This window comes from Oryctolagus cuniculus, chromosome 16, assembly GCF_051225735.1.
Source record: "Oryctolagus cuniculus isolate XC-2025 breed Fujian yellow rabbit chromosome 16, ASM5122573v1, whole genome shotgun sequence".
Classification (NCBI taxonomy): Eukaryota; Metazoa; Chordata; class Mammalia; order Lagomorpha; family Leporidae; genus Oryctolagus; species Oryctolagus cuniculus.
This window is the reverse complement of record NC_142882.1, coordinates 91377270-91390037: the sequence shown is the minus strand read 5'-3', so window position 1 is coordinate 91390037 and position 12768 is coordinate 91377270. Positions and strand designations below refer to the sequence as shown.

At 53.8% G+C, this 12768-nt stretch overlaps 1 protein-coding gene across 2 annotated transcripts in view; it reads right to left on the bottom strand.

Annotated features, from left to right (window-relative positions):
• The window catches only part of VWC2 (von Willebrand factor C domain containing 2), a 101888-nt gene that overhangs the window by 68390 nt on the left and 20730 nt on the right, over positions 1–12768 (bottom strand). The window contains exons 1-3 of one of the 2 annotated variants that reach the window (XM_089315972.1): positions 11063–11397; positions 10290–10604; positions 4208–4337 (exon numbers count right to left, since the gene is read on the bottom strand). In XM_089315972.1, the coding sequence (XP_089172098.1) occupies positions 4208–4337; positions 10290–10604; positions 11063–11191 (574 nt within the window). In that variant the 5' untranslated portion in view covers positions 11192–11397. Of the gene's footprint in view, positions 1–4207; positions 4338–10289; positions 10605–11062; positions 11398–12768 lie in introns of those variants that run through there. The other variant, XM_017337642.4, reaches the window with a different exon arrangement.

Sequence of the window (12768 nt, the reverse complement as noted above, 5' to 3'; positions counted from 1 at the left end):
ATGAGTCTGAGTCCAACACGCATCTTCCCTTACTTAATCTTGTGATCATAAAATTCCCTCTCTCCTTTCACTTGGGCTTCTTTAATCTCCCTCAAGCTCGGGGGCCCGTGCCAGGCCGCAGGGTTGGCCCTGCCTCGCTGAGCTGCATGCTGCTACTCGCAACTTCGGTTCTTCACTCGCTTCCGCTTGTTTGTTGCCGGCAAGCTAAGCGCAGCTGACTTCAGCCTCATCAACCTCGCGAAACCCGAATGTCATTCTGTCTGCGTAGACACAGGCCTGTCCTCCGTGAATAACCACAGCGCGTTTCCCCGAGACTGCGCCGCGGCTTCTCTGCTGAGATCCCGGGCATGTTCAGGCCTGCTGGCGTGGGGAGGCTGTCCTTCGTGGGAACGACACGCACTCGAGCCCGCGCGCGCCTAACGATTCTGAAACACGCGGGAGAAAACAAGACCTCAACTCGGCCGGGACTCGCCCGGACTCGTCTCATCGACGACACCTCTGGGCTCCGCTTACAAATGCTAAGTTTGTCATTTTCCTGCCAAATAAACTGGTCATACCCATCTTCTTGTGAAACCGTGAAACCGGAGCCGCAGGTAACCACCGGAGGGAGACCCCGCTGGGTCTCCAGGCCTGGGGCGCGCGCGACATGGCGGCCCCGTGGGTGCCGTATTCCACCTCCGAGATGCCCGCCGGCTTTCCTGTTTCAGCACTGACGTCCTCCTCCTCTAGCCGTAAAGCAAGACTGCTGCAGCCGGCCGCATGCAGACATGCGCACTGAAGACCCAGGCCTGCCTGGAGAGCGCGCCGCTGGAAGTTCAAGATGGCGCTCGTGGTGTGTGCAGTTGTGGGAGAAAGCGAGACAGGAAAAACCAGAACAGTGCCACGCAACATCCATTTTACCACATGTGACACCCTGGAAGACTGATTTACGCGAAGTCAACACAGTGAATGCATTTGATTTGTGATCATTTATTTGTATTCAGGGCAATCTTGTTCCAACTCTTGCTCCTTTGGTGCGGGTGACCTTGGCAGTGGGAACTGAACCGCGATTTTCCTCCTGCGGGGAGACTGAGCTATTTCAGGCTGCAGGTCAGGACGTGCTGAAGTAAGGGGCAAAGGTCAGGCTCCGGAGACTTGCCTGTGTCACCACCCTAATTCTACCCAGGCACTGACTTCAGCTAGAACACCGATTCTGGTGCCTCTCACGCGTGACACAGCAGACCGGTGTGCAGTTCTTTAAGCAAACACACTTCTGCGTGTGGGAAGGCAGGGCTGGGTCCCTGCGCGTGCTCCAGCCGCCTCGGGCGGGTAGGCCAGTGTGTCAGCTTCTGACAGAAAAGCCGTCCAGTCTCCTAGCCCTCCTGCACTGTAGGTTCTACATCCAGCCTGCCCTGACAAGGTCAGAACACCCTGGCACTAGAGGCAGCTGAAAGCCAAGTTCTGTCAAACAAAACACAAATGTGATTAGACACATTGCAAGTTATCTTCAGTTTATTCCTGAAAAAGGAAGTTGCTGTCTGCTATTTTGATATAACTGGATCCAGCCAATGATATCACATATGTCTAGTTTTTAAAAAACACATTAATCAACTTCTGAAAATCTCTAATTTTTCCCAAACTTCCCTCCACAAAACCCTGCCTTCTTTCATCCCATGCTGTTTCTCAAGTACACAGGTCAAGGCTGGACATTCAGAAGTTTCCAGGCTGCTCAAACCATCAGTGCAACAATAAAACATACCGTGTGTCTCTAAGTACACTTTATTTATAGAGCTTTCACTTTTGATTTTTTGCTTACTCAAAAAATAAAATTATATCTTGAATGACAAAATTTTGAATATAAACAAATTATTTTGAATATTTATAAATGTTAACATATCCACACATGATAAAGAATTCAGTCAAATACCTTCAATAGGTAATTCTCTGGTTGTCCACCTAAGTGGAATAAATACTAAGGGCAAAAGAACTGCAAAGAAATCCTGAACTCTACTCGGTAGATTTCCTGCTGGTGGTGGTATAAATAGAACATACACTGTCCCTGCCAAAATAAGTAAATCTGTTTATGGTGCTGGGTTATTTATTTGCAAAGATGGAGAGCAAGAAGGACAAAGGCAGAGACAGAGGAGATGAAGCAAAACACTAACAATGGGTAAACACGGGATGTACAATTGGCTCTTGTCCAATTAGTTAAACTTTTCTTCAGTTCTAAGATTTTCCTAGGGAACAAGGCAGATTAGGGGCCGGTGCTGTGGCATAGTGGGTTAAGCTGCCACCTGCAGAGCCAGCATCCCAAGTGCCAGCATCCCATATAGGCGCCGGTTTGAGACCCGGCTGTTCCACTTCTGATCCAACTCCCTGCTGATGCTCCTAGGAAGGCAGCACCCGTGAGGGAGATGGGAACAAGCTCTGGCTCCTGGCTTCAGATCAGCCCAGCTCCAGCTGTTGCAGCCATTTAGGGAGTGAAACAGGATGGGAGATCTCTCTCTTACTCTGTCTCTCTCTCTATGTAACTCTACCTTTCAAATAAATAAATAAATAAATCTTTTTTTAAAAATAAAAGAAAAAGGCATATTAAAAAAGGCTTGAGATATCAAAATCTCGTGTTTCCATCTATTGTAAACACCATAATAAGATTCTCCAGGTATCTAAAGCCAAAGCTTTGTTTCTAATCACAATTGGAAGAGAAATGTGAAATATCCTGGATACTTAAGATGCCAAGTGTTTGATCCACCAGTATTTAAACCACTTGCTCAATATCATTTGACTGAAGATGAAGTTACTCCACAGTTCCTTCCCCACCATGAGAGATCTATGGCCCAAAGGCAGCCCTCACTTCTGCTGGAAGAGCAGCGGTGCTGCCACAGTCCAGTCCAGCCCCAGGGAACTCCGCCCACCGTTTCACCGACTTTTCCTTCCCCAAGCTGCAGTTCTGCCCCCCGATTATTTCTCATTAATAGGAGCAAAGTGTATTCATTTCCCTCCATCTCACAGCTGGCATTGACCTGATTCTCAGCTAAAGGAGTCAAAGTTTCTTCACAAGTAATGCACACTAAGAATAGCCAATGCCTCATCATGTGGCCAGTGCCTAGTGTCTTTCTATGGACACTGTCCACTGACATCCCCTGGACTGGTGGTGCCGGGGCTCTGTAATCATTACATTCTAACCAGCAATCTTGCTCATTCAGGACCACCCTTCATCAAAAGGAACTTTATTCTTTCTTCCATTTATTTATTTCAAGTGTGAGACAACACGTTGTGACGAAATCTGGGCATGTGGATAGACAAAGGTATGTGTGGCACCTCATGGACCACACAGTTCTGACAGGCGTGACAGGCACCTCACAGCTGTTCCAAACACTGCAAACACCCTTGTCTGACTGTCTACCCACAGCTTGCCCACCACTGACCAAGCCGCGGCCCAGCGGCCCCAGGTAAGGGGCTGATGACATCACAAGGGCATGCGCCATGCTCCCCTGTGGAGACCCAGCAGGCGCCGTGGGATGGCACCCGGACATACCAGTCCCTCACTGCATCTCCAGAGTGTGCTCTCTTCCACATCGTCTCCAACCTCTCTGTCTGTCACCCTTCCCACCATGCTAAGCCCATTCTCATCAAATACTCTCCAAACCAGTGATGCCCGGAACAGTGCTCAGACCTCGCGTACAGGATCACCCTCTTACTCAGGGCTGGGAACCACGCCCTGGCTACACTGAGACCAAGAACATCTGCTTGTCATTCTCAAAATGCCAGCAAGGCTTCTGATCTCCCAGGGGCTCACCCTGGGAATAAGGGGGCTCTCTTCCTGCCTAATTTGTTTATGACAAATATTCAAGTATGCTCCGAGTTTAATTCACTTAGTAATGAAAAGAAATTGAGCCCAAGCAGCATGTTTGATTTATCTTAGAAACAGAGAAAGAGCTTTGCAAGAACAAACAAAGTTAAATTAAAATAAGTAACTCTCCTCAGTGGTGGAAATTGAGTGCTTCCCAAAGAACTTAACATCCATAAAACATGGGGCTGATACCAACAAGACAGAAGAGACTTCCCTACACCGCAACTCCCAGCCACACCCCACACATGGCCAAAACATCACATTAAGTGCATGTGTGTGCGGGGCACATGTGTTCACCCTCACACACGTCCACAGACTCCGTTCCCTGGGAAGCAGTGGGCAGCAGTGCCCTTGTCCCTGGCGGGCTGCACGTACCGTTTTTGCAGATGGGGCAGCACTGGTCAGGCTCGTACACGGGGTCCACGCACTCGGTCTGGGGACACGCTGACACTGTGCACAGGACTTCGCCATTGGCCTCGCAGCGGCACCGCTCGCACGGGGACACCTGAAACACAAGCCCGCGGTCAGGGTCACGCTGTCAGTGTCCTCACCTGAAAACACTGGTTTTTTTCTTCCTCTGAACATGTGGTGAAAACACCAAGCATTTTAGTGGTGTGGAAAACAAGGCAGGCACGGACAGAGGAGTCAGGGCAGGTCGCAGGTCTCCTTGGGCGCAGGCACACACCTGTTCCCACCTCCCTCAGAGCAGCTTGGGGTTTTAGCTGTCAGCCTATTGCACTTCTCTGTAACTGTCTTTTGAAGAAAGGGGATGTTTCTTTCAAAATTGAGCAAATAATACATTGCTCCTGAATTCCTGCCCAAGCGCTCATCACAAGGAGTCATCCCTGTCCCAGAGCCAAGATGCCCCCGGTCTGGCCTGGAGCATTCCCAGGGTTTCCGAGCTGGTCAGTTAAGAAGAATCCAAAACAGGGAAGGAAGGGGAGGGCCGATGGGAGGAGAGACAGGCAGTCCTTGGAGCAAGCCCTGGCCACCAGCGGTGTGGACATCGCTCCTGCTCTCCTGGAGCAAGGCGGAAACACACCTGCAGGGGTGCTGACCTGGGGCTGAGGGGCACGGGCACAGCCTGCCCAGGATGCTGGGCTGTGAGGCATGGGGGCAGGGGTGCTGGCCTGGGGCTGAGGGCACGGGCACAGCCTGCCCAGGACGCTGGGCTGTGAGGCATGGGGGCAGGGGTGCTGGCCTGGGGCTGAGGGGCACAGCCTGCCCAGGATGCTGGGCTGTGAGGCATGGGGGCAGGGGTGCTGGCCTGGGGCTGAGGGGCACAGCCTGCCCAGGATGCTGGGCTGTGAGGCATGGGGGCAGGGGTGCTGGCCTGGGGCTGATGGCACGGGCACAGCCTGCCCAGGATGCTGGGCTGTGAGGCATGGGGGCAGGGGTGCTGGCCTGGGGCTGAGGGGCACGGGCACAGCCTGCCCAGGACGCTGGGCTGTGAGGCATGGGGGCTCCTGGCTACAAACGCACGGCAGCTCCGGGCTCCCCTGAGGCCTCCTGGCCCAGCTCCATCCACCACGTGTATCGCCATGGCCCCCAGCACTGGCCTTACATTTGCCTCTCGTGCTTCTGAAAGCCATTGGCCCAAGCGCTGCCTTTTGGAGCCAGTTAAGTCATTAGATCCATCCCTGGAAAGGAGGTAGAGTCCGCTGCCCCCCACTTCCCTCCAGGTGACCCCCTCAGTGTCCCAGTGCTGGTCTGAGCTGAGTGAAGGCCAGACAGGACCAGCACATGCAGACCCTACCCCGCCTCTGAGAGCAGAAATCAGCAGATGGCAATTTGCATTTTCAAAGACACATACATGGGGAGGGGGTGGCCAAGTGCATGGAAACCCCATTTGCCTCTGTGAACTGCATCGGTGACACAAACACCACTCAGGAGGGGCAGAACACAAGCGACACCCACGGACGCCCCCTGGCACGACACTGAGCGCCCTGTTACGGCGTGAAGCGAGACTGAGTCCAGCTCAGAACATCTGGTTCTCAGGTGCCTGACCAGTCACCCCGCCAGGGAGTCAGGACCTGTGTGTGCATCTGTGTGCGGCTCTGTGTCTCCCGTGTGTGTGTGAGCAAGTCTGAGTGTGTCTCTGTGTGCGTGTCGTCTCTGTGTGTGCCTCTGTGTGTCTGCATCTCTCTATGTGTGACTGTGTGGCAAAAAAAAAAAAAAAAAAAAAAAAAAAAAAGAAAAGAAAAAGAAACCTTGACAAACTCAGAGCACCCCAAAAACAGAATAGCGACCTGGTTTGTGCCTTAGAAGCTCTGGGAAATATTTTGGGCACAGTATGATTTTTTTTTCTTTTCTTTTTTGCCACCATAACCAGTGCTGCCCTTGCTGCTGCTGTCTGTCCTCGGGTTCAGCACCTTTGCCTAAAGCGCAGACAGACACTGCAAGCGGAAGGAGCAATCATTCTGAGTTTTCAAAGCAGAGACTTTGAGCTGCAAGACTCAGGCTTACCGCACATGAGCGGCAGCTCACCCCCCAGGGCTCCGAGCACAGCCGTCGGCCCAAAACGTGGACTGGATGATGGCGAGCCAGGCTGTACTGCCCCCAGGGGGGAGGGCACCACCCCTGTGTTCTCAAGGAGCAAGGGGCTGAGATATCAGGGTGTGCCTGGCACCCACCCCTGCCCCGGGCTGTCCTCCAGGGAGGAGGGGAAAGCGGCATTTAAGTTGGGAACATGAAAGGAGGTGGGGAGGGCCCCTCTGCCAGGTGCCAGCGGCTGCACCGGGGAAACAGCAGAGAGTGCAGCTGCAGAGGAAACAGCTCCAGGTGCCCAGGGCAGCCTCTGCCTGGCCCAGCAGCCCTCACACGGGGGAGCGCACCGTCAGATGGGGTTGGCTGGCCAGCACGTGCCCGAGATGCTGCTTAGGGCACTGGAGTGGTGATGTCAACACACCCATGTGCACAGGCTGGGATGTTATCTCCTTAAATGTTTTGCAACTTTATCAAAACTTTGATTGTGAGCTTTACCTTCACATTGAATGTTCAGACTCAACTCTGGGAAGGTTTGTTCACTTCCCGAGAGCCAGATCCGATGTTTGGATTCAAGATCTCTGTGAGCAGGTGCCTCTCAGGCTTCTTCCCGCCACCCGCGTCTGCCTTGGGCACCCAGGCTGGGCTCTGATTCACTCCCAGCCTAGGCCCCAGCCTGCCCCAGGCCCCTGGCAAAGCGAGGCTGCCTTGAGCAGTGGGAAATCTGGACAGCTTGCTCAGAGGCCCACTGCCCCGTGTGAGCACGTGTCCTCTCATTGCCTACCCATAGGAGGTGACCAGTCACCAGGGCTCTGCCCTCTGGCTGTGACTGGAGGGCTACAAAAGGGCAAGCTTGGTCCCTCTTGCTCACTCACCTTCCACCACCTGCTCTTCTTTTTTAACTATTTATTTGTTTGAAAGGCAGAGAGACAGAGAGAGATGGGATGCTCTAGTTCACTCCCCTAGTGGCCGCAATGGGCCAGGCCTAAGTTAGAAGCCTGGTATCCCTCAAGAGTAGCAGGGGCCCAAGCACTTGGGTCGTCTGCTGCTGCTCTCCCAGGACCTGCAGGGAGCTGGATGGGCACTGGAGCAGCTGGAGTTGCAAACAGCAGCTTAACCCGGTACACCACGACGCCGGCCCTGCCGCCAGGTAGTGACGCAGCAAGACGGCCTTCCCAGGTGCCGGCACCTTGGTCTTGTGCTTCCTTGCCTCCAGAACTGCGGCTGAAACGTTTCTGCTCATTACAAATTTCCCAGTTTCAGGCGTTCTGTGATCACAGCGCCAGCAGACTGCGATGCCCACCATGTATCTTCTGGTCCGACCTGGGCCAAAGCCCTCAAGGAGGTCTCAGAAGCCAGAGCTTTTTTCTGACATGGGGGTTGCCGTGAGCCCTGCCCAGGTCCCAGGTCCCATGGCAGAAGTCTGCTTCCATCATATTTATGCTCCTCTCTGCTGTGAGCTGGTGGGGCCCCACAGCCCAGGGCAGCCCCATCCCAACCCAGGGACCCACAGCCCAGTGAACCCTGCCCAGGATTCAGGCGCTCTGCTCTGACCCCTGCTGGGCACCTCTGCTGCTTCTGGGACACACACAGTGCTGGGCCTCGGACTGTGAGCTCAGGGAGAGCCCTGCCCCACCCACGCTCTGCTTTCCCGGACCCCACGCAAGCCGCAGCGCCTTCTCAGGAAAGCCCGTCTGACCTCTTGCTGCTCCCAGACCTGCACAGGCTGCCCCTTCTAGGAAGCCGTCTCTGATCCCCACGCGGGCAGAGCGGGACACTTCCTCCCCACTAAGCCATCACCCAGGCCCGTACCTGTACCCTGCAGAGGCTTCGGCTACTGCAGGGTCTGTCCTAAATCAAATGCCCCACACCCAGGTGAACGCAGCAGTCGGCCCAGAAGCTACGGCCAGGCATGCCCAGAGCTGCCGCGCCACAGAGGAAGTCAGCGTGGACTCTGAAGAAGCTGGTGGAGACCCAGGGCCTTCTCGTGGTCCATCTCACAGCTCAGGTCCGTGCTGCCTGGACACACACATTCCAACAGCACACAGCTCCGTGCCTCAGGATGGCCAGTGCAGCGTCCTGGAGCAGAGCACTGTGCCTTACACCACTGGAGATGGACAGGGGCTGGCAAGGGGCAGATGGGAAACCGTGCCCCACTGTCCTGGCTGTGGGTTCCAGCACAGGGCCTGGGGCCCAGTCTTCAGGGCCAATCTGGAAGTCTGGGCCACAGGGTTCTTTTTTGGCTCATTTCTCTCTCTCTCTTTTTAAAGATTTATTTATTTGAGAGAGATGCAGAGAGGCAATAGCATAGAAGAACCAGAGAGAGGGAGAGAATGAGAGAGAGAGAGAGAGAGAGAGAGAGAGTCTTCCATCTGCTGGTTCACTCCCCAAATGGCTGCAACGGCCACAGCAGAGAGCTGGATCGGAAGTGGAGCAGCCGGGACTTGAAGCAGCGCCCATGTGGGATGTCAGCACTGCAGGCAGTGGCTTCACCTGCTACACCACAATGCCAGCCCCTGGGCTCATTTCTCTAACCCACAGCTGTAACCCTACCAGTGTGGTCAACAGGGACAGCCAGCAAGCCAACCTCAGGATAAGGGACTGTGGTCCAGGGTCTGCCTGCTCCATGGCAGATCAGATTCCAAATTGCTGTTCCCATTCTAACCACTAGGTCCTAGGAAGCTAAAGAAGTGCCGTCTGCAGAGGCCTCTGCCATGTCGCACGTTTCACCCCACTGTGGAAACCAGAGCCGGGCGGGCCCAGCCACCATCATATCCTCGCCCCGCGGCCGCAGCCTCCACGGCACCTTTTTCCACTTGGACGAGGGAATTGCTCCTCCTCTCCTGAAGCTATTCTTTTCCCAGAACATCGTAATTAGGGGTAACCCAACCTTGAAACAATGCTACTTCTTGTCACAAAGCACAGCCCACGTCTCGTGCAGGACGCCTCTTCCCGTGGCACTTCCAAGGTGGGCGCACCGAGAATCTGGATGCCTCACCTACAGAAACACGGGCATTGGGGAAAGAGAATCCACTGTGAAGGCACCCTCCCCATGCCAGAGATAGTCACAAGTGCCACTGGATAAAGGCAAGGCTTCTCCCCAGCAGGAGTGGGGATAGAGACATCCTCTCTCTGTTCGTGCGTTCTGGTCCTGAGGCCAGAGAGGTGACCACTTGTGCCTTTCCAGGGTGTGGCTGCTATCTGGAGTGGTAAGAAGGGCCAGCAAAGGGAGTACATCGGACCAGCCTCTCAGACAGGTGCCTTCTCCCTTATGTGGCTTTCACGCCACCCCAGGGACTCGGTCTTACAAACAGCATTCTTAAAAATAGATCTAAGAAACAGACCCTCAAACATAGAGCAGAAGAATGAAGAACAGATATGCTGGGTCGTAACTTTTAGTGAAATCCATGTGAACACAACACGCATAGTCCAGGCTAAGTGACAGCATTCACTCAGTGGTAAGTAAGGCGGAATTAACCATAACCAGTGAGGCCCTTACATCACCCAGAATCATACACACAGCTGCACATTATTCACATGGGCAGCAGGAACTGTATAACAAACATTGAATTTACTTCCGAACAATTAAGTAGGAATGGGTGCCATAGTTTATATACGAAACCATTCTTTGATAAGATAGGCAGCCTATGAAAGTGGATCATGTTTAAATCAAATGCTTTGTACATAAACTGAAGATGTCTGTGATCATGAGCAGTGGGGAGGGTGGGGTTAACACTCCTGCCTGAGTCATCACCAGGAGCTTTCCCTCTTATCACATGTAGTGTACATTAATGAACTCAGGTGCAATTAGTCATCTAAGAAGCTTTGCATTGTTTAACTTCAAGACTGTTGATTATAGTCATTACACCCACGAAAGCACCAGGCTCTGAATCATAGCAGACAGCAGGTGCGACTCTGGCTCTGATCTCACATCTGCACACCAGTGCCCCCTATCATCCACCAGGAGCCCCACCTGCTTAGGAAGGCAACACCTTTTCCTCGGATTCAGCTGAACGGCCTCCTCCTGCTCCACGCTGTCCTTGGCAAGGGCGGGAAGTGAGAGCGCCTGTTTCAGCACTTGGACTCCTGAACAGCAGGCACCGCGACAGGTCCAGTGTGAGCGTTTCACTGTGAGCTGTGGGAGTTGGTGCTGTGACACCCCTTGCTGTGAGACGCACTGGCTCTGGGGCCTGGGGGACAGGGAACACTTCCAGGCTGACGGGTGGGAGGCGTGAGCATCCCAGGACAAGTTCCCAAGGAAATATGAAGCTGCCACAGACGGGATTCGCTTAAACATGGAGAAGAAAGTAAAGAATGACTAAGAGATTTCATTAAGGAACTTTCTCAACAAAAGCTATTCAACTTAAAAAAAAAAAAAACCCACAACTAACTCTCCTCCCCATTTTGTTATCCCATGCATCAGGAGAGAGGCTGCATTTATTGCCCCTAACTCCCAAATCAGTGGATTCTACAAAGACACAAAATAAGAGTAACTGAAATCAGGTCCAGGCCCTCATGTCTGCCTCCCCCAATTCTCTCCTTGAAACTCTTCTCCATCTCCAGACCTGGGAAGCCTGCCAGGCATGGAGCACAGAGCCCCTGTTACCAATGTCCCTAATTCCAGTCTGGATGGATGGGTGTCGCTCCCCCTCTTCGTGGAGGAACGACACAGGACCCTGCGCTGTTCTTTTGTCTGCTCGGCCCTCCCTGGGTTTGCTGCTGGTTCTTCCCGGGTTGGCTACTGACCCTTCCACCTCCGTGGAAGGGCGGTTCCCCCTGGCCACTATCCCCACTTCCACGGGGGAGTGGCACACCGCCGGCCGGCTCTCTTGGGGGCTGCACAGGTGTTCCTTCAGATAGATGTTCCTGGTGCATGTTGTCTCTCTCCTCCTTTATAGTCCTCTTCCACCAATCCCAACTCTGCTACCCACACGCCGAGTACGCTGCTCTCCTCCAATCAGGAGCAGGATCAGCTCCTGCAGGTCATCACTCAAGTTGGCGAGAGGCAGCTGCGTAGAAGTTGTTACTCCCTTCTCAGCGCCATATTGTGGGAGAGCAGATGCATAGAATAAGTCTTAATTCCAGTAACTTAGTCTAGTCCGAGTTGCTCCCCACAGATGGGGACCAATTCAGGCAACTCCCGGGCCAGAGCTGTTGCTCTGTCGCATCCGTGATCATCACAGCACTGGGGTCAGTGCACAGTGCTGAGCAGGCTGCTCCCGTGTGCCCGAGCTGGTGGTGTGAAGGTGGTGGCACCTTTAAGAGATGGGGCCTAGTGTGAGGTGGCTAAGTTACTGGGCATGCTGTCCACAGAGGGGATTAACACAGTTCTCATGGAACCCCAGTTAGTTCTACCAGAAGGGAGTTGTTAGCAAACAGAAATCCTGACCCCTCAATCTCCCCCTGGTTTCTCGCCTTGTCACATGATCACTCCCTCTCCCTCTCTCATCTGCCCCTGCTGTGGGATCTCTCCCTCTCTCATCTGCCCCTGCTGTGGGATCTCTCCCTCTCTCATCTGCTCCCCTGCCGTGGGATCTCTCCCTCTCCCTCTCTCTTCTGCCCCTGCCGTGGGATCTCTCCCTCTCTCATCTGCCCCTGCTATGGGATCTCTCCCTCTCTCCCTCTCTCTTCTGCCCCTGACGTGGGATCTCTCCCTCTCCCTCTCAGGCCTGCTCCTGCCATGGGATCTCTCCCTCTCTCATCTGCCCCTGCCGTGGGATCTCTCCCTCTCTCCCTCTCTCATCTGCCCCTGCTGTGGGATCTCTCCCTCATCTGCTCCCCTGCTATGGGATCTCTCCCTCTCTCCCTCTCTCTTCTGCCCCTGCCGTGGGATCTCTCCCTCTCTCCCTCTCTCATCTGCCCCTGCTGTGGGATCTCTCCCTCATCTGCTCCCCTGCTATGGGATCTCTCCCTCTCTCCCTCTCTCTTCTGCCCCTGCCGTGGGATCTCTCCCTCTCTCATCTGCCCCTGCTGTGGGATCTCTCCCTCTCTCCCTCTCTCTTCTGCCCCTGACGTGGGATCTCTCCCTCTCCCTCTCAGGCCTGCTCCTGCCATGGGATCTCTCCCTCTCTCATCTGCTCCTGCCATATCTACCATGGGCCCTCACCAGAGGCAGAACCAAGAGGACTGCCCGATCTTGGACTCAGCCTCCAACACTGTGAGCTAATTTAATCCATTTTCTTTACACCATACAAAGCCTCGGATATTTTGTTATAATAGTGGAAAACCGACTGAACCAAGCTCAGTCGATATTGACTGAATCGAGAGATACACGGTTAGAAAGACATGGACACTAAGATTATAATTTGATGGAAAGCATGAAAGATAAAGTCTGCAGCCTTACTCAGGGAGAGCTGTGCAACCCGTCACAGAAACCTGCTCAAGGACGAGGTGCCTCCCCTGAGAAAAGGAGAAAGAAGACAGATCCTCTACTGAGAAGAGCCATGATTCCT